Source organism: Mustela nivalis (assembly GCF_964662115.1).
Source record: "Mustela nivalis genome assembly, chromosome: 18".
Taxonomy (NCBI): domain Eukaryota; kingdom Metazoa; phylum Chordata; class Mammalia; order Carnivora; family Mustelidae; genus Mustela; species Mustela nivalis.
In genome coordinates this window covers 616,674-642,928 of record NC_139037.1, presented here as the reverse complement: position 1 = coordinate 642,928, position 26,255 = coordinate 616,674, and the positions used below count along the sequence as shown (strand labels likewise).

The 26,255-nt window shown below is 60.1% G+C and overlaps 1 protein-coding gene across 7 annotated transcripts in view; it reads right to left on the bottom strand.

Annotated features, from left to right (window-relative positions):
• ANKRD11 (ankyrin repeat domain containing 11) overlaps positions 1-26,255 on the bottom strand; it is a 174,649-nt gene that overhangs the window by 18,219 nt on the left and 130,175 nt on the right. For all 7 annotated transcript variants that reach the window (XM_082711427.1, XM_082711426.1, XM_082711430.1 and 4 more), the window contains 2 exons: positions 12,930-13,076; positions 7,898-8,036 (listed from right to left, as the gene is read on the bottom strand). In XM_082711427.1, the coding sequence (XP_082567553.1) occupies positions 7,898-8,036; positions 12,930-13,016 (226 nt within the window). In that variant the 5' untranslated portion in view covers positions 13,017-13,076. Of the gene's footprint in view, positions 1-7,897; positions 8,037-12,929; positions 13,077-26,255 lie in introns of those variants that run through there.

Sequence of the window (26,255 nt, the reverse complement as noted above, 5' to 3'; positions counted from 1 at the left end):
GAGCCCAAGTCGGGCACTTGGTTTTAAAGCTCTCTCACGGCTGAGGGCTGAGCACGCCGCGGACCACCTCTGGGTGCAGCCCACCTCTCTGCCACTCTCTCTGCCACGCGCAGCTTCTTGACATGCTCCCGAGTACAAACACGGACAGAAACAGGACCCTCAACCTAGCATGTCCACGCCGGCCGGCTGCTCCAGGACGCGTTCTAGGGTCTAGGCCGATGCAGGGTCTCTAGCGCAGGGCTCTGGGTGCTAGAACGCTCCCACACTCTGCAGTCTGGACCCAGTTTCCACCCAGCCTCCCGGGACCACCAGAGCCTCTCGGGCCCCTACCCAAGGTGCCCCCCACTGAGCATACACAGTTCAGGTCGCTGCGGCCTCCCCCCAGGGGAACGGACACAGAATGCCACAGGCAGGAGGAAGGAGGAATGCAGAGCTCAGAGACACATGCGGTGCTGAGGATTCCTGGTCACGGGGGTGGAGGACAGAGCCAGGGGCCCGGCCCTGCTCTCTGCAGCAGTGAGCCCAGGGAGAGGCAAGGCAGGGTCGGGCAGATACATGTGATGATACAGGCAAAGCTCCCTTCCAAGCTGGAGAGGCAAGAGATGCACTTCCCTTGAGTGGCAGCTGAAAGCCACCGGCCTTTTGCCCAAAGGGGCTTTTGCAGTAACAGACTGTGCCCCACACCGCAGAGCAGGACACGACAGCACCAGGCCCACAAGATCACGTGTAGCATGTGGAGACACAGCGTGCAGGGGGGCCCTGGGCCCCAGTGGGCCTCCCTGCCTCCATGGCCAGGAGCCCTAGACAACGCTGGAAAATGCTAAGGGACACGGAAGGCAATGACACCCCCCGGTGGGAGGGGCCTGACAGCCCACGCTCCCACACAGCTCTCCCAGAGCGCAGTGGGACGTCGCATGTAATTCCATCTTGCAAAGGCCCGTGTCTTGCTGGGGACACGTGGCCCTCCAGCAGCACCTGCCGCTCCGGGCATCCAGAGGGCCGGAGTCCAGCCCCGCCACGTGTGCCTTCGCCTGAGGGAGCCGAGGGAGCCGGCCCAGAGGAAGCAGACTTCCGGCCAGAGAAGCCAAGCGACACAGGGCCAGGCCTGCTGCCCCTCTTAAAGCTGCTGCGCTGCTGTGCCTGTGACCGGGGTCCACAGGAGGGGGAGCGGAGTGCACAACCCGTCTCACGGCCCACCCCCACCCCCGCTGGGCGGCGCCCCTGCAGAGCAGAGGAGCAGCCATGACCCACAGCGACCTCTCCCAACAAGGCCCCCCAGCACCTGCTCGTTTGTGTTTCTAATGTCCAACCGGAAGACAGGGAGAATGAAGGCCATCTCCCAGTCACGGAGCAGACACTGGTCGGCCGAGGTCCACAGCACGGACATGCTTCTAGGTGCTGCAAAGGCTCAGCAGAGGCCCCGAGAAGGCAGCGCAGCTATCCCTCGGGAAGCCCAGGGCCCACCGTCCCAAAGCCTGGAGCGGGGCCACATTGTCCCGTGGAGTCACTCCCTTCCGGTCTGCCCATCCGTCTCCCTCATCCCCGCCACGTTCCCGGTGTTCCGACTGTGGCTGGTGGAGGGTGACGGTTACACAGAAGCCTGGACCGTCCCCTGTGCCATCGTCAGAGCAGCACGCGGAAAGGGCGCTGCTGTGCAGGTCTACGGTGTGAGCTTGTGGTGCTCTGTGGTGCTGGTGCCGCACCGCGTCGCCCTTCTCGGGTGCAGCCCCCGAGCTGACAAGTGCAGGGGACCCCACCCTCCGCGGCTGGTCCCAGCAGTAACCCCCTTTCCCAGCTGGGCCTTCTGGAACACGGCACCACAGCTGCAGGGCTGCAGTGGGGTTTCCCAGGGTGGGGTTCTGAGGGACCTCGGTTTCCAGACTCTGCGTCCTGCCACTACGCTTCTCGGGTGTCTGGCGACAGGCAGCTTTCCTCCCCAGAACCTTCTTCCCTGGGAGCAGGCAGGAATGCTGCCAGGCCTCGGGACTCCACGGCCACCTCAGCACCCGCTGTCCCTACCATCCTGTCACCGTGCACGCGTGTGTGTACCCACCAGTGTTCTGCCCGCAACAAACCGCACCTCCACGCTGGAGGGTTTGCACAAGCACCAAGGGCTCTGCCGTCCCAAGACCATCCGGCTGCCTTCTCGCGACACCCTGAGCCTCTTTCCCGAGGCCTGTCTTTTGCTCTTTCTCTTCTGCAGTCCAGGCGATTTCCGTGGTTTTACCTACTGACCCACAGATTCTTCCTCGTGGCCTACGTAATGAGGCACACACCCCAGCTGTCCGCCGGGGCTTGCGCTGGGGCTTTTGTTCCCGTTTATCCCACGTTACCTATTTTAAAAGCCCCCGTGGTGGTCTCCAGCACCTTGGTCCCTGCCGCTGCTTGCAGCTTCTCCTTCACTGCACCGGCTGGGTCATGTTCTCTACGCAGCACCCACACGCGAGGTCCCTGGGGCAGGCTCCCCTCTCCTCGTGCTCTGTGGTTCTGACCCGGCACTTGTGCTCGTCTGAACCCTGGGGTCCAGAAACCACATGGAAGCCCATCTCTCCAGAGAGGACTGGCTTTTCCTCTGATCTGGGACTGGGTGGAGGGAGAGGCGTCCCCAGCAGCACAGGGCGGCCCACGACCTGGTCCCAGAGGGAGGCTGGTGTTTGTCTCTGGGGACACCTCCCAAAGCCCCTCGCCTTATCTGGGATGGGGTCTTCTTCCTGCCTGAGGTGTCCCAAGTGTGGCGCTTGTGGACATGTCCACCGTGGCCCCGACAGACCCGCAGTGGCCCAACGCCCCCTGTTCCTGACTCCTGGGGACTCGGCACGCTCAGGGACCCCATCTCTGACTTCCCGGGCTGCTGTAGCTGATGGCTCTTCCAGGAGACAGTCCACCACGCTGCCCAGAAGGGAAATCTGCAAGCCCCACATCCCACCTTGACTCTGCATCAGCACTGCTGGGATCGCACGGCCCACGAGACCATTTGGGGGCCCGGCTGTGGAATGGCAGTGCTCGCTGAGACCTCAGGCAGAGCTCAGGGCGCTCTGATGGCAGGCAGGGCACCGGGGGCACAGCCCCGTCAGGAGAAAGCCTTCCCCACCAGACACGAGGCCCGACATGAAGAGTCCACGAAGAACCACTTCCAGTGGGACAGCCCACATGCCGGAGGCGATCCACACCAGGCCAGGAGCTGCGTGGGGCTTGTCTCTGTCCCAAGTCTCACACTCGGTTCTCCAAGCACAGCAAGACCAGGATCCAAGCTCCCACACAACCTGTGTGGGGCCTATGACGTTCAGGCTGAACTTGTGACTGGCTCTTCCCTCCTCCGTCAGAAAGTCACCGCGACTGACCGCGCCGTGAAGACAGAGGACCTTCAGCAAGCCCCGGCTTCTCTGGTCGCCATCTCCTCGCCCAAGAAGGCGGGGGTCTAGGGTCCCTCGGACATCTGCCTTCTCCTCCCAGGCCCCAGCTGGGTCGCTCTACAGCTGCGTTTCCTCTTCTCTGAGCAGGGCGACCACACCAGTCCTGCAGGTGCTGCTGAGTTTGGTGAGGTCTGCTGTGGCCGTGAGGAGGGAGCCGGGGTGTGAGGAAGAGACGCCAGCCTGAAAGGCCCACACGACCCAGGCGCCAACCACTGCCCCCGCCTTTCGTGGCACCAAAGCACAGTGAGAACTTTTAAATGAGGGATGCCTGGGTGGCTCAGTTGGTTGAGCGGCTGCCTTCAGCTCAGGTCATGATCCCAGGGTCCTGGGGTCAAGTCCCATATCGGGCTCCCTGCTCAGTGGGGAGCCTGCTTCTCTCCCTCTCGCTCTGCCTGCCTGTGCTCACTCTCGCTGACAAATAAATAAGTAAAATCTTAAAAAAAATAAATAAAATGAAATAAACCACACCCCAACCTGCACGGATGTATGAACATGCCACCAATCCTGCCAGTCCTGGGCCCGTCTACAGGAGCCCCTGACCGCCCCTCGATGCCTGCCTCTGACCCTGGGAGACCAGCAGGCTCCTCCGGGAGGGCTCTTGAAGCCACAGCCAGCTTTCCCGGAGGCAGCCCCGTATGTGCTTCCCCGTGTCGAGTCTGCTCTGCACCCTGTCAGTAATCAGTCATGGTCCGGGGAGTCCTCCCTGTGGGTCACAGAACCCAGGGTGGTTCTGAGGGCCCAGGTTACCTATGCTGTGTGGACAGCAGGGCCCCCGAGAACAGCCACCATCTTGCAGGTTCCCTCCTACTCCACACGCGGGGGACACTGGGAATTTCAGGTAGAAGGAGACTTCCTTGGCCGGTCCACACTCCCTTCTGTACGTACAGGAAGAAGCTGCTCCAGTTTAGGGAGGACAGTGACAGAGAAATGGGGTCACTGTGGGTGGCGGGTGCCCTCTCCAGCCAGAGGCTCCCACCGCAGCGGCGCTCCCCAGTGGCACAGGCAGTGACCCCTGAATAAGCAAGTGAGCGGAGAAGCCCTTCCTCATCAGGCACATGTCCCTCGGGCACGCAGCAGCATGGGGGTCCCGGTTCCCTGGAGCCCGCAGACACGGGCAGCGGAGCCGCAATCTGTCCTCCAACGGGAGACGCCCCCCCTCCGTCTGGTAGAACAGGGATGACCGGGATTTCAGCGAGCACATGACCATACCCAAACCGCTAAGATGGAGTGGACGAGTGGTTTACACGTCCGCACTGCTCGTAAATACCCAGATACAGGACGCCAGCCTCTTACTCTTCAGATAAAACCAAAATAAGAGAAACCTAGTTTGTCATGACTCCGAAGAAACCTTCAGGTAGTGAGACCCGGCAGCTCTGGCTCCTGACGCCTCTGACACCGCAGCCCTCTGAAGCGGGAGCCCGTGTGGCCCTAGGGACAGGCAGCGCCACCCTGGTGGCTCAGCAGCGAGTGGCACAGCTCTCGCCAGAGTAAGGGACGGAGACCGTACCCGAGCAGGAGGCTCACGAAGGAGCCTGCCACAGGCGGGTGCGCATGGAAACCACCTGGAAGTTGCCTCACAGACTTGTTCAAGAGTTGAGAAGAAATTTAAACATAAAGAAACAAAAGAGCAGAATCTGAATTGTAGCCGTCACAGGACTCTCCTCCTCACGCGGCGGGCGCTGCGGCCCTGGCCGGGCGGGCATGGGAAGAGCCTGCCAGGGGCTCGGCTCGTTTCTCCCAGACCAGACGCCGCAAGCACACGCCGCCCGCCGGCCGCAGCAGGCCAAGCTCGGAGACGCGCGGGGGCTGGAGCTTCTGGAAGGACGAGCTGTCCAGGGTGCTACGCGGGCAGCCAGAGAGACAAACCACCTGCGGAAGACCGGCGTCCCCGGCCGGGATACAGACCAGGGCCGGCTCTCACTGGTCCTGCTGTTGGCAGGCCGCCGCCAGGCCTGACAAAGCCCAGCGGACGGAGGGTGCCTCCTGGGGGTCGGGGACACAGGACAATGTTCTCAGGCAGCTCGGCGGTCCCCAGGTAGAGGGTCAGCAGCCTCCTCCCACCCGGGGGGCCCAGCTGAGGAAAGCCACTATTGGCCACACAGAACCTCGGGTTCCGGAGCCTTCCGCGGTGTTCCCTCGCCACGAGCACAGGGCTGCCAGCAGAGGGCGCCGGAGGGACGCGGCAGGAGCAGGGGCGGGGGCAGCGGGGCCGTCGGCACACTCTGGAGTCTGCCGCAGAGCCAGCGCCCGCACAGGTGTTCTGCTCCCCGACCCCGCAGGCCCAGCCACGGGCCCCAGCAGCCCCCCTCCCAGTGCCGCACGTGACACACCGAGCGGCAAGTGCCAGCGGCTCCCGAGTCCTGCGCGACACGCCCACAGAGAACACGCAGCTGTGCTCGAAGCAGACCCACGGGGTGCACAAGCCGCCCCCAAGGGCTGGTGACAGCATCAGGGCAAGCACCGTGTGCACGTTCAGACGTCTGCAACGCAGTCCTGGCCTGGAGACTTCGTGTTCAAAATGATCCTCACCCTCCTCCAACCCCACGGCCACTCCCTCCCAGCACTCACCCAGACCCGAGACCTGCAGGCCAGGGAGCCCCGGAGAACCGTGCAGGTCCAGGTGAGTCACCTGGCGGTCCCCGGCTAAAATGGGGGCCATCCAGAGATAGATGCTTTAAGGCCTGCTGGAACAACGGACTGCGCATCACAAAGAAATCCCAACCACCCAGAGCAGAGTGGGCCGCTGCCCTGCCCCCGAGCGCGCTCCGCTGGAAGAAGCCCCAACACACTCTCCTCAACTCACAGCAAGGCTGCTGGGGAATTTACAAGAACGTCCCAGAGGCCAGACAGCAAACTTTGACCCCCGCCACCCAGAGAGCTCGTGACCAAGCCAGGCCCTCTGCAACTAGAAGAGCTAGAGGCACCGAAAACAGGAGGCAGGGTCTCCAGGCCAGTCTGACTTCCTGCAGACCTAAAGCCCGACTCCCAGAACCTCTGCGGGGCCCTCCGTTCCGGCAAGAGCCCGGCGTCCACGTGCACCCACAGGCTGCCCGACTTGCTTGCCCGACTTGCTTACCCGCCCCTTCCTGTCCCCCAGTGCCAGCACAGCCACAGCAGCCATGGGCTCAGTCACACCCTTGCGAAGGGTCCCTGGGGGCCATGACACCGTCGTCATACGCTAGCTGGCAGAACCAAACGCATTTCCCTGGCTTTTGACCAGACGTGTGCACGCGGAGCACCCACAAAGGGCGCTGGCGGAGGAACCTGTAGCCTCAGGAATAAAAGCCACGGCACAAGTTTCCAGGCTGTTTCCTCGGCCATTTCTCCCGATTTTCACACACGTTCATCTAGTGTCAGTCCCTGACACGGACCCTCGTGTGCAGGAAGCACCTCCCCCACCCCCATCCTGGCGGGGCCTCTGCTCCTTGTCCTACAGCTGCGAGCACGGTGTGGCAGGTTCACCCCAGGTTCTGTGGCTCCGTGGGAATTCTGTGCTCCTCTTGCCCCTGCCTGTGACAGGCGTGCACATCGGCAGAGCGGTCAGAGGACCTGCAGGCCAGGAAGGGCCCTGAGCACCAGGCTCAAGAAGGAGAGACAGGGGGCGCCTGGATGGCTCAGTGGGTAAGCCTCTGCCTTCAGCTCAAGTCATGATCTCAGGGTCCTAAGATTGAGCCCCAAGTCAGGCTCTCTGCTCAACGGGGAGCCTGCTTCCCCCTCTCTCTGCTTACTTCTGATCTCTGTCAAATAAGTAAATAAAATTAAAAAAACAAAACAAACAAACAAAAAAAATGGAGGAGAAACAGTCTGGGCTGGTAGGAGCAAGGCCGGTTCCTGCCCCAGGAGCTGCTCGACACGGCACCAATGCAGAAGCGCACGTGCCAAGCATCACTCGCCCCCTGCACGCACGCACACGCTCATGGCCCTGCTCTGCCCCCAGGCCCCACAGGCAGGAAACAGCACTGGCCCCCGCTCACTCGGTGAGTTCCCTCTGGCTTTTACTTCAAACACCTGGATTTAACTTGCGTGCTTTTGCAGCCCTAAGGGAAAACATGCTTATCCTGCAGTGCAAGATGTCCAGGGGACTGAGCAGAGCACAGGGGCCTGGGAACCAGGGTAGAGGAGCCCACACTCGTGCCTACAGCTGGGCACACACCGGGAGCCCCGCTGCGTGTGCTGGGGGCGCGGCAGTCTCGGGGGAGCTCTCTGTGAACCTCTCCTATCAGCACTGGTCACTCCGCATATCAACAACAAAGAAGATGCTCTCAGACCTCCAGCAGGACTCTCCCAAGAGTCCTGGTGCAAAGCGGACAGGCGCAGAGAGGCTGAGGAGGGGGTATCTGTCCTGGGGGAACCACCCAGGCAGGGTCCAGGGTCAGGAGGCGCCTGAGGGAGGGGCTGTCAAGGACACTTTCTGTGGAAGAGACAAGTCTGGGAGGTGGCGATGGCCTGGGGCGGTCCATAGGGAGAGAGGGCGGGACCTGTACCTGTGTCCGAGTCCTTCTGCTCTCCATTGGCGCCCACGGTGAAGGGCAGCTTCCGTTTGGTCGCTCGCTCCCTCACCTCCTGCCCTCCGTCACTGCGGTCCGGCTTTGGGGTCTTGGTCAGGGAAACTTTATCTTTATCCTAGAGAAGAAGACGGTGCGTTCAGACATTGCTCCCACGCTTACTGGGATTGCGTTCCGCGCGCGGGGAAGAGCCCGTGTCTTACTCGGGCAGGGAGAAGCACCTCCCGCCCACCAGGCTCCCATGAGCACACAAGCCCCTCTACTTCTCTCCGGCCCCGCACACAGCCCCCCTTCTCATCCCCAAACCCGGGTGTTTCCGTGAGTATCAAGAGAGCAGAGACTCAAGTTGTCTCCAACACGGCGTTCCAGGGAAGGATCACATAACGGGGAAAACCAGCGCTGGCCTTGAAAAGGGAGCGCTGGCAGGGGAGGGGTTTTCCACCACGACCTCCTCTATGAACGGAAGGAGCCCAGTGCCCCTCACGTGCCTGGGCCCCCCCGAGATCTCTCCGTTCTGGGAAGGGGCCTCCTCCCTCCCCAAACGACATCGCCACGTGCCAGTGACACTGTGCGGCTGTTCCGGGGACAGACCCTGCAGGCCGCACCCCTGATGCAGGAGGCCGGGAGGGGCCGTCACCCCCTTCCTAGTCTTGTCTCAGGGCTGCTCCCTCCTACAGGGTGAGGATCGAGAAGCCCAAACCCCAGCCCCATCCTGACCAGCAAGCTGACCAGGGCGAAGTGCGCCCAGCCCTGTGCCTGCCGTGCTGCCCCAAGTGTGGAAGGACAGCTGGCACCTGCTCAGGATGAGGGGGGCTCAGGGCACATCTAGCAACAGGCCGCTCGCTGACCAGTGCTGTCCACACAAGCAGGGAGGGCCCCTGTGGGAATGGACGTGCACAGAGCCCGGGAGGCCAAGGGTGGGATGGCCCCAGCCTCAAATAATGAAGGACCCAGCGCTGAGCAGAGGCAGGGGCCCCTGGTGTGCTCCACGCCCTGGACCCTGCGGTCCTGGCTGACAACACATCCTGGGGGGGGGGGGGGGGGGGGCTGCTCCGTGGAGACGGCCCAGCTCAAACCGCCGCCCCCCGTCCGTGTGCCGCAAGCTCCCAGCCTCCCCGTCTGCCCGCGGCATAGCATGGGGCTCTGGGGGACGCACACAGCCCCCCACGGGCAGAAGGGACTGGCTCCCCGCCGGGGCTTGCTCTCTGCGCTCCTCCTCGGGAGAGCTGTCGGCAAACAGGAAGGGTCACAGCCACACCCCCGCACCCTACGCCCAGCAGCCAGGGCACACCTGCCAGCGCTCACCGAGCTCGGCCACAATCCCCGTCCCCATGGTCCAGGGACGGCCTCCGGCTGGGACCGCCACCAGGCCACCCCAGCCCTGACAGAGGGACAGAGCCCCGCAGCACAAGCCCAAGCGGCCATCAACACCTGCCCACTGAGCACACTCCCGGCGCCCGGCTACAGGCTTCTGTGGGAGAAGGAACACAGTGCTCAGAAACCACCGTGACCTACCACATGAGCAAACACAGGAAAGAAAATCATACGATCATCCAACAGTCGCCTGAAACCTGTGACCAAATTCCCTGCTGACCCTGACAAGAGCTCTGGGCACAGGAGCACGAGGCCCCTCCAGCGGACCCAGAGGCCCCCGAGGCTGACAGCTGACGGGGGTCCCCAAAGAGCTGCGTCCCCACAGCTACTGGAGAACAAACCGGGTTTTTAAGTGAGCGGAAGATGAGCCCGCCCTTCCCAAAGGAGGCAGCCACGTTGTCAACCGCGTGCGGAAGACGTTCTGCATCAAGATCGTCCAAATTAAACCCAGGAGGGGAGACCAGGGCTCCCACCAGAGCAGCTAAAACGAGAGACTGCCGGCGTCGTGTGCGGATGAGAAGGGCACAGAGCAGGCAGAAGTGTCAGCTCTGACACCGGCGCAGCTCGCCAGCGGCACTCCTGCTTCCCGAATATAAACCAGGACCCTCATGACTGCCCATCTGAAGTCCAGCCCCGTCGCCAACGGAAAGTTCCACGCACAGGGTCAGAAAGGTGCCGGGACACCAGCTCGCCGAGCGTCCCCAGGAGCAGACAGGACCGGCGCGCTCGGCCGCGGGGAGACACACAGGAACCAGACTGGGTGCGACCCCCTCCCCCACTTTTGCCCAAGCAGGAACGCAGCACTCACCCTCACAGCTTAGGGGTATGTACGTGAAAAATAGACCATTCAGGTCAGTAAGTGAATCAGAAGTCGCTGGTTACAGAAAAATAGCTGATTTCTAGAAACAATCAGGAAATGACACTCAAGTTTATCACTTCAGTTAGGATCAGAAGACACCAAACCTGCAGGAGTGACTCTAGCAGAAGACGTCAGTCTGCGGCCTCCACACGATGACGCGGTGTTGCCAAGAGAAAACGGAGACGAACAAAAAGGAGGAGCATCCTGTCCGTGGGTCAGACCCAAGCAAACGGCCGACAGGATGGTCTCTGCAGACCCCGCTTCAGGCCACAAGTGTCCCATCAAAACGCCCCAGGCTTCCTGTGGAACCCAACCAGCCTCAGAACCTACGTGAAAGCTCAAAGGACCCAAATGAGCAGGACCACGTGGAGGGGCCACACACACGTGGACCAGAAAATGGCCACAGTCGCTGGAGACCACCCCGGGGCCAAGGGCCAAAGGTTCTGACTGAAGAGCAGAGGCTGCTGCCTCGGGACAAAAGCTCGGCAGTGACACGGCGCAGGGGGGCCCTGTTCAGTAAGTGACAGGGACCGTGTGAACATCCACAGGGAAGAAAATACCCACGGACCCAGCCGCAAAGACGGACAGGAGCCCAGCCCGCAAGCAGCCACCACCACCACACCCAATAGGCCAGAGGTCAGCTGCAAGGACCTCTGTGTGACAAGGACACAGGCCAGCCTCCACTCTCTCGGGGACAAACTGCTGGCCCATCTGCCAGCGGGCGCGTGTCACGCCCCCAGGGGGAGCTGCCCACACATCCCTCCGCAGAGGAGTGCACACGGTGGGGTGGCCGCCGCACGAAGAGCCTGCGAAGGGGACGGTGACATTCAATAGGGAGCCCCTGTGGAACCCGGGCAGGGCGGCCCCACTGCGGTACGTCATCAGGAGGAGGCCTCCCACGGCGGTGGTTGTTCTGCCGACTCTGATCTGGGTGGGGTTTGCCCCAGTGTTAAACAAGGAGCTATGAGGGCGCCTGGGGGGCTCAGCGGGTTAAGTCTCTGCCTTCGGCTCAGGTCATGATCTCAGGGTCCTGGGATCGAGCCCCGCATCGGGCTCTCTGCTCAGCAGGGAGCCTGCTTCCCCGCTCTCTCTGCCTGCCTCTCTGCCTGCTTGTGATCTCTGTGTGTATCAAATAAATAAAATCTTAAAAACAACAACAATGTACTATGAGATAAGACCCATTTCACTCGAGAGCTGACCGTCCTGAAGTCTCAGCTCCTCACACACCAGCCATGCAGGGAAAACCCAGACCTGCGACAGAGCCAGGAGGGGGTCGGGGCGGCAGAGACGCTCAGACGGGGCTCCTGGCAGACTGGGGCTGGGGACCTTCCTGAGCGCTGGGCCGGAGCAAGGACGATCGCTCGAGGCAGCTGCTGAGCTCTGCTCGCTAGCAAAACGGGTCGGGACAGAGACCACCAAGACGTCCCTCCTGGGGGGGCATAGCTGAGAGAGAGCTACCTCACTTGAGAAGAAAGCAGAGCAGACACACATGGACCCCGTGGCAAACGTGCCCACACTGCCCTCGTCAGCCGGTCCCATGCGGGGACGAGCCGCTCAGAGAGGAGCCTGCCGCTCCTGGCCGCCTGGTGCGTGCCCAGGGTCAGAAGGCGGCTCCCTCCAAGGCAGGCGCTGGGCTCTGGGGGCCTTTTCTGCGCAGCTTGCGTGGGCGGAGAACTGAGCTGGGGGCACGTGGTCTGGAGGCCCAGCTGCCTGCCCACTCGGGGGAGCCAGGCTGGAGGCAGAGGAGGCAGCCCAGACAGGACCCGTGGGGACGCCGACCCTGGGAAAACCCACACTCAGACCTGGGCACCGTGATGACCAACGACGCTCGGCCGTTTTGTGTGAAAGCGTCCCAAGGTAAGAGTTGCTGGGCTGGCCCATGGCACATCCGTCCCCAGCAGCTCCCGCCCCTCGTGGGCACAGCAGCACAAGGTCATCCCAAGTCGCAGCCGGAACCCCCGCACCCAGGCCTCCCAGACCCGCCCGCGACTCCCACCCAAGCTCACACCAGAACTGCAGCCCCAGCCTGCCCACAGCTCCGCGTGGGGCTTCCTGCCTGCTCCCGCGCACGGCACGAGGTGCTGAGGGACAGGGCCAGTGGGACAGAATGCGTGGCCACAGATGCCCACGCAGCAGAGCCTCTGCAGTCTATGCACTGTGACGAGCTCCCTCACAGGCCGACCTACATGACCTGCGCCCGTCTCCCCTCAACCCGATGGAGGGCCGGGCTCGACTCACTCGGCCCCTCCTACCCCCCAACCGGGACGTCAGCAGAGAAAGCAGGTGCACGGACACGGAGCTTCCGTTCACACAGGTCACAGCATGGGCGGCCTGCCATGCAGGCGTGCCGGGGGACGGGGACTCCTGGAGGGTGAAGGGCGGTGCCACCCACGACAAGCTGGCAGGGCCGGCTCACCTCCCGCCATGAGCGCGAGGCGCTCTGTTCTGACCGCAGACGTGCGCGCGGCCAGGGACAGCGCACACGGGCACCCCAGCAGTGCTTCCGGTCGGCGCGCGGCAAGACGACCTCCCTGAAACCACGACAGACCTCTGCGGCCCCAGAACAGACGCGTGGGCCCACACCGACGCTGTCGGCAACCTGCACGTGACCCTAGTGACAGCCTCACTCGGGCTCCCGAGTGCCGGGCACGTCCTTAAGAAAAAGCAGGTCTGCGGCCCCGATCTGGCCTGGGTCACTGTCGCCGCAGAGGGACGTCGACGAGGGCGGGGCCCCGGAGCCAGTGGTGGCGCCGGTGAGGGCGGGCGGCCGGGTGTTACCTTCCTCCCCGGCTGCTTCTCCACCATGTCGCTGCCGAGGGAGCGGTCTTCGGGCTGCGGCGTCCGCGAACACCCCCCCTTGGGCATGGCTCTCTTCCCTCACCTGGTCTTCATCTATGCGGCCGTCGTCTCGCCATCGACCGTCGGCTGCAAACGAGAGCACACACAGGGTCGGTCAGGGCCATCCCCACGAAGCCCAGGCAAGCTCAAATTCACACCCCCCGGAACAGACTGGGTGCCGCCCGAGGCATGGTGCTAGCAAGGGTGCTCGGGCCCCTGCCCCGTAGCCCACGCCAGGGTGCAGAGCTTGGCCCGGCTCCTGCAGGCCCCCTGGCCCGCTCCACCGGCAGGGTCACACCCCAGGGGCAGTACCTCCCAGCAGCTACCCTCTACGCCATGGCCTTATCCCCCACTCACCACTGGCGCCCCCTGGGAAGCAGCTGCCTCCCCGCACAGCCCCCAGACAGAAGGTCAGGATGAGAACCATGCAGACCCAATTCCCCACCTTCTCCCAAACAAAATGAGCAGGAAGCAGCCATGAGATGCCCCTGAGGGAGCCCTCCCAGTCCCGTCAGATGTCCCAGCAACTCAGGTGCCGCGATCTGGGCCCACTCAGCAGGACCCTACACAGGGACCTGAGGCCCAGCCCCTGTATTTCCCAGGAAATGCCAGGCCACAGGCTGCCTTATTTCTGTATTTTATGATGTACTGACATGGTTAAAAACAAAAACAAAAACACCCCACTGTCTGGGGAGAGACTGCCCCTCCCAGAGTAGCCCTTTCTTCGAGACAGCAAACCGTTCCTGCACGAGACCACCACCAACTCTTCACCTCACACACACAGGCCAGTCACCAGGCAACCAGAGGCCCCCTAAGGACCCACAGCATTACTCCGACCGGCCTGTCCGGAGCTGTCCAGCCTCGCGCCGGCTTGCTCTCCGGCAGAAACCCCAGCGGGCCTTCCTGGTGGCCCTGGGGGAGCCCCCATGAGACCTGAGAGCAAAGTCAACCTCTCCATCTCTGCCAGTGGCCATGCTGACCTGACCTGACCATGGCAACACGGACCTTCTGAAACGCGGCCTCCTGCTCGCTCCGTGCGGTCTTCCCAAAAGCCACTGTCTTCTCTTTTTATACTTTTTGTACTTTTAAAAATATTTTATTTATGTACTGAGAGAGAGAAAGGGCGCGAGTGATGTGAAAGGCGGAGGGAGCAGCTGAGCAGGGGCCCGACGTGGGGCTCGGTCCCCGGACCCCGGGGTCAGGACCGGGGCGCCCAATGCAGACGCTTCACCCACGGAGCCACCAGGTGCCCCCACTTCTAAATGTCCACCCTCAGGGTCAGAAAACAGTGTACCCACCACCACCGCCACCAGCCACCCCCAGTGACACACCTCTGTGCTTCGCTGTCTGGATAAGAAGTTTCTGGGACTAAGTCACCGAAGGGGCCGGGCCGGCCCCGCATCTGCACGGGGTGCGGCTTCTGAACGACAAACTTCACGCACCACGGGAACACAGAGCTCTCCCCGGCCCCGCCAGCTCCCTGCGTGCGCCCTGAACTGCCCTCTCCCACGTCTTCCAGAGATCTCTCGTTTTTCCACATTAACTGATAATTAACTGACCTGAGAAGACACCTCAGTTTACTTCAGGAAGAGGGACCAGGCTGCCCAACTTGATTCACGTCCCGACACCTCTCCCCTGCACACAAAGGAGGGGACGGAGGTGCCACCCACACGCTCCAGCGGCGGAAGCCGAAAACACTTCTGCCTCTGCCTGCAATGGTGAACGTGCCTCCAACTTCCCAGCCCAGAACACTGCACCTGCCAGGCTCGGGGGCACATGCTGCGACTCCTTGGCCATGACTCAGGAGAAGCCCCCGACGGCCGGCTCTCCCGACGGGAAATGGAACAGAGTCATGGTGGCATGTCCAGCCCTCCTGCTCAGGAGTGGGAAAGGCCTGGACCAGCCGATCTCCAGCCTACTCTGTAGTGGCTACGCCTCCCGAGATGGCTCTGGGAGGTGGTCTCTCCATTCGAAGTAGAGTTCTGAGACCCCTAAGCTGAAAGGCCTCCTCCTCCTGCCTCCGTGGGAAGAGCCAGAGCTACAGAGCGGGATGCGGAGTACACAGTCCGGCCCCGTGACAAGGACCCCACCTCCACGGTCAGATTCTCCCTCAGAACGGCCAGAGGTGGCACCAGGCACGAGGAAGGAGTGACGTTAATTCTGAGCCAGCTCCTCCAGCATCTTCCCTGTCCATGCGCCCTGGGCCCGGGCAGACGCCCAGCATCACGGGGAAATACCTGTGCCCAGCATTCAGAGAGAGCGTCTGGACATTCAGGGTGACTCACAGAGCGCCACCTGAAGGCCTTCCACGACGGCCCTTCAGGACGCACCCAGCTCTGCGAAGACCCTGCGAACCATGAAGTACTACACTGGTGCTGCCCGAGAGTGGCTCTCAATGTCCGCGCTGAAGTCGAACCACCGAAGCCCTGGGTGCCAGTCCCCGTGCCGAGTCCCTCCGAGCCGGGCTGGGACACACGCCTCTGCCAGCAGACACCTGCCTGTCATGTTCCGTCCGCATCCAAAATAAAACTGCTACCGTCTCACCAGCAAGACTGGCTTTCTTCTGACTAGCAGAGAACGGCACCCCAGGACTGACAAGCCAGCCCCGAACCACAGGCAATTCCAGGGCACGGGGCGGAGGAGACTCTTGGAGCTGCTGCTACCTACAAGTCTAGCGGGGTGGATGTGGGAGCCGGAAGCACGGTGGCTTCTCGGTGGCTGGGCTGCTGCTGGGGGAGGAGGAAACCTCCATTCCTCCTGCTGGGACAGTGAACCAGTCGTCGTGTTCCCCCCCCACCCCCGCGCAGATCTGCAGCCGACAGCCAGTGCTGGGCACAGGAGCTGCCCCGGCCCGCCCTGACCCCCCGCACCGCCGTAAATGAGATTTCCCTTTGTGAATTTTCACCTTTCGTTTTGTGAACAACAGCTGATTCCATGCGACCTGTCGCAGGACGACGGTGGCCCCCAGCCTCACGGCGGTGGTTCAAGGGACGTTCTGTGCCAGCCACCGGCCCAGCATGCCGTGCCCCGTGCCCACCCGGGAGCCTCAGGGCCCTGCCCCATCCCTCCGCCAGGGGCTGGGGACACGGGTTGGGAGGCTCATCCCAAATGTTCTGCTTCCTTTTCCCGATGACAGCTGAGACCACCGAGGCCACCTCAGTGCCCCTTGGTTGCAAACACCTCAGTATTCCCAACCGGTGTGGAGCACGAGGACGACGGGTACGGCCACGGTCCCCTCAGGGCCTGGGCCTCGCAGCAGCCCAGACTCATTTCTTCAGGGGCAGTGAGCGAGACAGCTTCACGAAGGCTTTCTGCTCGACGGCTCAGAGTCGCCAAGGACGTGTTCCGACTGGTTTTCCTGGCAAGCTGGACGCGCTGGGTCAACCGTCCTGTGTCTCGCAAGACCCGCCTGGCAAGCTGCAGGGCCAAGGGGATGGATGTCCTCCGTGACAAACTAGCTGAGGACTGGTCTCCAACGCACCTTCATCTTCCGTCAACCTGGTCTCCCCAGCCTCACGGGCTGTCCAGTCTCGAGCTGCACGGCACCCCCCACCCCCGCATGCAGCCAGCCCCTCTCTCTCGGCTCAGAGAAACGGTCGTGCCGGCAAAGGGAAGGACGCAGACGCAGACAGAAGCCCGGACGCTCTCTTCGCCACCCACGACTGGCACAAGGTTGCACAGAACCGGTCAGGGGCCAGGCTCACCCCTTCTTCCAGGGGTCCTCTGGGAGGGCAGAGGCTGCCAGGGTACCACAGGCTCCCTGCTTACTGCTGGGCACTCACTGTTCAACCCACGAAGAGGCGGGGACCCCCCCCAACAGAGGCATCACAGTGGAGACCACCTCCGTGGCAGCGGGAGGGGGAGGTCGTCTCTTCTAACAAGTTCCAAGGCCAACTGAAGCTGGGCTCTGGGGCTGTCTGCCCAAACCACAGGGGCGCTCTAGTCCACATCCAAAACAAGCACACTCCGGGATACACGCAGACCCGGTCCTCGGCACCACAGCGGCAGGACGTGGGGGATGTCTGCAGGGCCGTGTGCATTCGGATGAAGGGAGCGTGGCTGGTCCAAGGCTGCTCCAACCACTGGCCAGTCCCTGCACAGGACGGGCCCCTGGATGCAGGCCCTCTCCTGCACCTCCAAACCGAAAGGCAGCAGCTCCAGCTTCGCAAGCTGCTGGGAGGCACAGAGACCACTCAGGAAAGCACTCAAGAGTGCGCGGAATTGGACGAGTCCCCTGACAAGAGCCCCCGGCCAGTGCCCTGACACCAAAGTCCGCCTCGACGGCTGGCTCTGGGAGTCCGTCACTGCTCTGGCAGCCACGGGTCAGAGCCCGGCCTCCTGGTCTGGACAGGAAGCAGCTGCGGTCTGCAGCCAGCTCCCTGCCCAGGGCCACGCAGGGCTGGGAAAGGTCATGCAGCTCCACACCTGCCCGTATCACAGGGGCCCACGGCCCGCGGGAGCACCACTTGCTGCCTGACGGACAGGGTCTCTCCTGCTCGCCCTGGGGCCCTGTGCTGCGGGTGCCGACAGAGTCCGGTCAGAGGGCGGGCAGGACATCCACTATAAGAGCTCCCCTCCAAACAAGGACGATGACCAGGTGTGTTCTCCGAAAGGCGCCTTGAGCAGCGTTCCTGCTGCGCACAGCCACCGGAGCCGGCCCCCGGCCACACGTCGGCAAGCACACACGGCTTAACCTAAGCCAACCCCAAATACCATAGCCACACCGTCTTCTCTTTGCCAAACACAGAATCATACCGCAAGGCTCGCCACAGGTAGGAGACAGAGGCTCCCTCTAGGACCGAACCCGATGCAAGAGAAGAACCGATCCTGTCGCAACACCGACAGTCTAGCAAAAATCCCGGGACCCAGCCTTACCCCTCCTTCTCGAGGGCTAAGCTAACAGCAAGACACGGGGAGACCAGAAAGCGTGTGTAGTGGCTGCATGCGGGTCAGAGCTGGAGTCCGCGTGGACAGAGCCACAGCCCATGCAAGTTCACACAAGCCCTGGGGGCGCAAGCCCAGAGGACCAGGAGGGCTCAGACCAGTCAGGCCAGGAGAGCAGTTCTTGTGGGAAGGCGCAGTGGCCCCGAACTCAGGGTCACCAGCCCAGACTGCTCCACAGAGGCAACACACCCCCGCAATCAAGGGAGGCCCACCAGCCCCCAGGACGCTGAGTCCAACTCAGCAGCAAGCCCAGGAAGGAGAGAGGAAGCCTGAGAAGATGACCCCGTGACAGACTCACACATGGGAGGGAGTCCCGAGGGCTCCCAACACATTAAGAGCCCCTCCCTGGGCGCCTGGGTGGCTCCGTCGTTAAGCATCATCTGCCATTCAGGTCATGATCCCAGGGGCCTGGGACTGTGCTCTGCCGCATGGGGCTCTCTGTTCGGCAGGAAGCCTGCTTCTCCCTCTCCTACTCCCCCTGCTTGGTGCCCGCTCTCGCTGGGTCTCTGTCAAATAAATAAATCTTTAAAAAAAAAAAAAATGCTCCTTAACCAACTCCGAGACACATCGCAGAACAAAGAGAAACAATGACTTAGAAGCAATCCTGGTTTTAGCAGTGTAGAAAAATTCACGGAGAGAGAATAAAAGAGTCAAAACTCTAAAAATGAGAGAAAAGGCTGAGAGCTGGAGAACCAATACAAAAAGCTCACGTCCTGCAAAGGCAAAGGCACTACCGAAGGGGTAAGAGAAGCAAACAGCCTGGGACACAACTCTTCCCACGGGAGGACTGTGACCCCGGCGAACAGCCAGCGCCCCGCGACCTACCTTCACCACACCTCCAGAGGCGCACCTGCCGGGGACAGGAGTGTGGGGCAGCGCTCGGGGCAGCGCCGCATCCTCGGCAAAGGAGCGGGCGGGACTCGGGGAGCGGTGCCCGGCATTCTCAGAGGGCCCGACAGCACCGGGACGCAGGTCCAGAGACTCCAACACCAAATCCGGCCACAATGCCAGCCAGGGCAAGGGCACAGTGAAGACGGCCTCGAGCCTGCAGAAAAGCCGAGCCACCACCTCCTCCCTCCGCAGAGGAGAGCGGGAGGTTACAGAGTCACAAAATACAGCCCAAAGCCAAAACCAGCCCTCTCCCCGCTTCGGGAACAACGGAGAGAGAAGAAGGAGTTTCTGATTTTATTTTATTTTATTTTTATTTTATTTTTGAGTAATTTCTACACCCAATGTGGGGCTTGAACTCACAGGACCAACTCAGAGTAGGCTGCTCTGTGGACACAAGCCCGCAGGGCACCCTGGGCCTCGCATTTGATACCTTCGGGGAACAAAGCAATTCAAGACTAGCATTTGTGACATATGAAAGTCGCATGGAATGAAAATGCCCACGTCCACAAATAAAGTTTGACCAGACGGCGGCCACGTGTTTGCTACTGGCCCCCCACCACGGTGCAGTGGCTGTGCCGTCTGCAGGCTCTGAGGGAGCCCGAACCCCTTCTGGGGGCTTGCGAGGCCAACAATGTTTTCAGGACAACCTGCCCTTCCTAAGGGACCAGCGAGGGAGACACCCACTCAAAGGCGAGACCCCCACACAACCCCAGTGACACGACCCTGCGGCACCCGCCGACTGTCCTGGAGCCAGAAGCAGCAGTTTGGGATCTTACTGAACTGCAGACCTTAAGGCTCCGTCCTTCTGTGCTCTGACAAGACTCAAGGGCGTGTGGCGGGCAGTGCTAACTCCCAGGAGAGCGTCTGGGCCTGGCCGGCTGACCCGGCTACATTTCCACAGAACACAGGCTTAACCTGAAAGACTCACAGACAAACCGTTATTATTACTCAGACCTGGGTTTCCAGGTCTCTTCTCAAAAACCACGGAACTGGAAATCAACAGTAGCCGTGGTCAGTAACGAAGCTCGAGCTGCCAAGTGCAACCTGAGCTCAGGAAAACCCGCATCCACGTCCACGAGCTCAACAGCATCCCAGCACCGGAAGACACCGCGACGGGGCTGGCGGTAACATTAAAAGGCACATCAAGTGGGCTCCACCGCGGGCTTACACAACCCCGTGAGCTGAGGTCAAGAGTCTGATGCTTAACCAAAGGAGGCTCCCATGCCCCTCAAAAATGAGAAATTCTTAATATAAACATGTTACTATTAGGAGGCTCTGCATGAATCAACATTTTCCAAATGACCAATACAGGACACCCGCAAGGGAAGACCCACTAAGGGACAGGCCACGGCCACTGACCCGCAGCGCCAACGCCGTAGTGCCTTTCCAGATCCCCTGAGAAGGTACCCACACAGGTCTCTTTTCACACCACATGCCTGTGAGAGGCTAGACTACTTCTGCACTTAAAGAAACAAAAAACAAACACACCAAAAAACCAGCAGCAGAAAGCAGATGGAGTGCAGACACGGAGTGCTACGCAGCTTGCAAACAGAGAACAGTGCCACTCTTCTCCCTACGTTTCATTTCTTTTGTAAAATAGTTACTTTCCAGAAAAAATGTTTATGTATATGTACTACTTTACTATTCCTTAGAAGTTTTTTAAGTCCTCTCTACACCCGATGGTGGGGCTCAAACTCACAACCCCAAGACCAAGAGTCGCATTTGCTCCTGCGGAGCCCGCCAGGCGCCCTGTGCTACTTCATCACCTTGAGTGAATAAAATGTCAAACCTTCAAAGGCAACATGTGAGCATATGAACACGACAGCTGCAGCCCACAGAACAGAAGCCATGTGGGGTCCTTACGAACCCTCAGTGTGGAAGAGTCAGCCCAGCCAGCGTAGGGGCCCCACAGAAGCACAAGGGCACAGAGAACCCTGCAGGGGAGCACCTACAGCAGAGGGGACCGTGAGAATCCAGAGAACAGCGTCTGAGCAGAAGGCTGAACTGTCCTACGGAAAAGTGGAAAAGATGTCTAAAAAAAGAAAGAACGCATGCAAATAAATAAGCGACAAAGGAAAGAACCTCAGATTACATAAACACATATTAATAAACAAATTTAAATAAAATCAAGGTCCAAGAGCTGAAGAAACAGTGTCCGACCAGCAGAGGCGGACTGGAACAAGTTCCCTGCCCGTGGCGCACACGGACCAGGAGCTCGGAGCTGCCGCAGGGCAGGGCAGGGCAGGGCTGACAGCTCAGTCCCACGGTGGTGAGGGGACACCTGGACATCTGTATGGACAAATGTGAAACCTTCCAACTTACAGAGAAGTCAATTCTGGACAGATGACAGATCTCAAGCGCAAGAGGCGCTATCACGAAGCCACTAGACAACAGCACAGAAAAACACCATCACACCTCCATCAGTGTCAAGAAAGATCTTTTAACCATAAAGGTAACGTCTGAAAATGCTGACACTTTGAAAGTAACACGTTTGTCTATTTTTTAAAGACTTTATTTATTTATTTGACAGACAGAGATCATAAGCAGGCAGAGAGAGGCAGAGAGAGGAGGAAGCAGGCTCCCCGCAGAGCAGAGAGCCTGATGTGGGGCTCGATCCCAGGATCCTGGGATCATGACCTGAGCCGAAGGCAGAGGCCTTAACCCACCGAGCCACCCAGGCGCCCCAACAAAAACTTTTAACCAGAATATATAAAGAGCTCCTACAGATCATTAAGGAAAAGACAAAATATCCAAAACAAAAAATGGACACAAGACTTAAGGCACCTCACGAAAGAGAAAATGTAAAAGGTCAGGAAGTAGGTGACTGACTTACCAACTGCTTTAGCCATCAAGCACGGTAAACAAAAACCAAGATGCGGTATCAAGCACCGACGCAGACGCAGAGCAGAGGCCAGTCGGTCCGGACGGGAGCTGGGCCGGGGGCTGCAGCACGGCTGCACACGTCCCACACAGCGCCACGTCCCACACAGAGCCACGTCCCACACAGCGCCACGTCCCACACAGCGCCACGTGCACGAGCCCCACAGTCGCGTGTGTCCGAGGCCGCGCTGGCACGGCGCAGCGCACGGCAGGGACGACACAGACATGACCCGAACGACGTTGAGAAAAACGACTCGCGGTCCCCAACGGCAGATGGCCGCTCCAAGCGAGCATGTGGTTGCCAGCGGAGTCCGGGCCGGAAGGCTGGCCTCAGGGACGAAGCGCAGCGTTTGTGCTTCATCTGGTGAGCGGACTGTCCCGGGCCGGCAGGGCTCCGTCAGTGGGGCATCTGCTTTGGGCTCAGGTCATGACCCCATGACCTGACGGGGGTCCTGCGACGGAGCCCCGCGACAGGCTGCCTGCTAGGGGGGAGCCTGCCTCTCCCTCTCCCGCTGCCTCTGCTCCACCCCCCAACTCACGCTGGCCGGCACGCAGGCGCACGCGATCACTCGCTCGCTCGCTCTCAAATAAATAAATATCTTTGTTTTAAGTGAGTTGTACATTTTTACTTTGTGGACAGTGTGCATCATGTCACATTTCACAATAAATAAAGTTCGAGAGGCCGGTATGTCTGAAACGTGTATGAACACGCCCTGGGGCAGCATTATGGGTTGGGCACCTGATGGGTTCCAGACGGGCCTCCCTTCACATGACCCAGGCCCCCAGGAAGGGCCAGTGTAGTCCCACGGACATTACAGGGCAGCATCTCAAAGCTTCCCTAACCTATGCACAAAGTCCAGCACAAGATACTAATGACGGAACAGAATGGAAAGCGCAATCCCGAGACTTGAATTCAAGGCGAACGCACATCTGTAAGGGAGAGCTGAACGGGATGAGGAGGCCGCAGGAAGCACACTGTCCTTGGTGGAAGGGGCCAAGGCACAGACTGCTGTGACGAGAGGAGAGCCATGCGGGCTGCTCAACCCCGCGACAGCCGCGGCAGACCGGAGGAGGGAGAGTCCAGAGCGCCGTGTGGGCGGATCGGCGGATCTGCACGGAGGCGACCAGTGGGGGAACAGAGAGCAGCAAACAGATCAGAGAGAGGGCCAGACACTCTCGTGCATTCCTGCTGGGAAGGCACAAGAGGGTGGCCCTGGCGGACAGGACTGGGCTCACCTGGCAGAGTCAAGTACGCATCGCCCCAGCCCCATGGCCGGAGCTGTCCTGAAATGCAGCTCCGCCCAGAGACACAAACCTCCATGCCAGGAGGCTGCTTGGACCATGTGGCATATCTACACAGAGCAGGACAAAGTGGGGGGCGGGGGGTCTACTGCTCTGGGCTGGGCTCCCCAGTAACGCCAGCTGTAGATGCAGGTGTGCTCGTGGTAATGAATACAGAACACGCAAGGCTGGTTCGACCCTGAAAATCAGCACACATTAACAGGCTAAAGGACAGAATCACAAATCCAAACAACTGACACAGAAAAAGTACTTTACAAAATTCGGTACTCCTGATGAAAACGTGCAGCACAGCAGCAGCGCAAGGGAGTAGCCTGCATGAGGCCACACGCATGCACAGGAGCCCATGGTGAACGTCGTTCCTAACTGAGGAAAACTGGACGCTTTCTCCCCAGGATCGGGAACGAGGCGAGGACGTCCCCTCCCTCCGCCGCTCCTGGACAGCACAGCATAAGCACTGGCCTGCACAGTAAGGCAAGAAAAATTAAAAGCATACAAACTGGGGAAGGAAGAAATAAACCACTCTCTTTGGTGATGACATGACTGTCTATCTAGAAAACAGCAAGGTGGGGCGCCTGGGGGGCTCAGGGGGTTAAAGCCTCTGCCTTAGGCTCAGGTCATGGTCTTAGGGTCCTGGGATTGAGCCCTGCATCGGGCTCTCTGCTCAGCGTGGAGCCTGCTTCCTCCTCTCTCTATGTCTGCTTCTCTGCCTGCTTGTGATCTCTGTCAAATAAATAAATAAAATCTTAAAAAAAAGAAAGAAAGAAAGAAAGAAAGAAAACAGCAAGGAATCTGTAAAAACTCCTAGAAATAATGAGTTCAGGAAGGCTGCAGACTTCCGGACCAACACACAGAAGTCCACTACCCAGCGGACCCTCCAGCAACACGGTTCTGAAGTGCACAGGTCCATTTACATGCAGAGTTTTGAGATAAATACAGTGCAGTCCTGCAAATGCATTTTCTCTTCCTTATGATTTTCTTAGTAACATTTTTTCTCCAGCTTACCCTATGGTAAGAATATGCAGTATGTGAGTTCCGAAGGACAAAATTATACCCAGATTGTCCAGTGTGTGGGGGCTGGTGCACCTCACGCTCCCGTCGTTCAAAGGCCAACCGTACTTCTACCAACTGGTGAGGACTACGTGGAAACATGATACTGTCTATAAAAGCCCGAAATAAAAATGAACAACTCAGGTATACATCTAAAACAGAAAAACTATAAAAACCTATGAAAATTTTTAGGGCAGATGAGTAACAGGAGAAAATCTTTAGAGCAAGGCAAAAGTTTTTATTTTTACTTCCTTAAGAATTTATCTGTAGGGCACCTGGGTGGCTCAGTGGGTCACAGCCGCTGCCTTCGGCTCGGGTCATGATCTCAGGGTCCTGGGATCGAGTCCCGCATCGGGTTCTCTGCTCAGCAGGGAGCCTGCTTCCCTCTCTCTCTCTCTCTGCCTACTTGTGATTTCTCTCTGTCAAATAAATAAATAAAATCTGTAATAAATAAATAAATAAATAAATTCTTTAAAAAAAAAAAAAAAAAGAATTTATCTGTAAGTAATCTCTACATCCACTGTGGGGCTCGTACCTACAACGTCAAGGTCAGAAGTCACAAGCTCCACTGACTGAGCCGGAGAGGCACCCCCAGGGACAGAGCTTCAGACAGGACCTCAGCAGCACATATGATCTACGGAAAGTGATAAAGGGCATCGCCACAAGATTAAAGCCTTTGCCTGTAGAAGACCCAGGTCCCGGGAGAGAAGATACCTGCGGACCATCGGACAGAGGCTCCCCTACAGGTAACCACAGCCCCAACAGCAAACATCCACAGTCCAGAGAACGGACACAGGACAGGAGCACTGAACCGTGGCTCTGGGGTCGCATCAGGTGCGGACAGAGATCACCCAGCAGGACGTGTCTGGAACACACGTTGTTCAGAGAGTGACGCAACTCCCACCACCTCACGAAGGAAGTGGTTTGGTAAACAAGTTTCTGGGTGTGTGCAGAAGGTATGTGTGCACGGCAGAGACACAGACTGTTTTTCTCTCAAAAGGAAGCTGTCAGGACATTTCAGACACACTGGCCAAGCTGGTTAAGAGCCCTGGGTTTGTGGTTAGATATGTCGAAGCTTCTCCATCTATAAAGTAAAGAAACAAAACCTTCTCCTAGTAAGAGGTTAGAGCAGCATCTGTGGCGGGCCTGGGGCTTAATCAATGCTCCTTAACCACCCGTCATCCGGCTGGAGTCACCAGGAGGTGTGTTCCCAGGGGCAGAACCGTGGAGGCTGGGGAAGCTGGGCTCCACCCACTTCTGATCCTACAGGCTCCCCTGGTGTCTCCCCTCGTCCTGGTGTCACTGCCCCGAAGCATCCAGTCCCACCTGCTTGGAGACCGGCCAGGAGCCACAAGTGCTGCAGGCTAATGCCACGGCCCCCCTGGCCAGGTGCTCAGCAGGCTATAGCGTCCTCGGACATGTGACCAGGGTGGACAGCTGGGACCTGGCCTGGGAGTATGGAGTGGTGGGCACAACCCCAATGATGAGTGTGCAGAGGCCTCCAAAGCCACACCACGCCCACAACAACTTGTGCAAACCCTGCCAAGAGCCCAGATGTTCCCCACTAGAGAATGGATGGACCATGGTGGCGCCAAGATGCGGAGAAAGCCCCTGCAGCCTGCAAGCTGGTAGGGGACAACTGCCCGCACTTGGGTGGTCATACAGGCGCACGTAAGAAGGGCCCATCCTCCTGCAAACAGAAAGTGGGTGCCGCCTCCCACATCACTGCTGGCCAGCGAGATCTCTGCCCCCCTCAGCTCAGATGAGCCTGGCTCGCCAGCGAGGCCCTGCACCCAGCACCCAGTGTCCTGGCCCCCGGTACCCCACCGGCCACGTCACTCCCTGAGGCAGAACAGCAGGTGACACAGCCAACAGAGACAGGACAGCGGATTTCGCAGGCGAGCGCCATTCCAGAGAGATGGGCCCGTCCCAGCAGCAGGAGGGGCAAACCGCAGAGCCTCGGGGAGGAAGACGGCCGCGGACGGCACCCACACAGCGTCCCGCCCACCACACGCAGGGCCCGGGCGGACCAGGGCAGCCGCCTCCTCCCTGGCTCAGCCTCTCGGCCGGGTGCGCACACGGGCAGCTCTGAGCGTGGGTGCCTTCCGGAACCCCGGCAGTCCGAGCGTCCCGTCTCCCAGCCCTGCGCCCCCATCCCACGTGGTGTCCCCGCTCCTACCCCAGTCCTGCCGCAGAGGAACA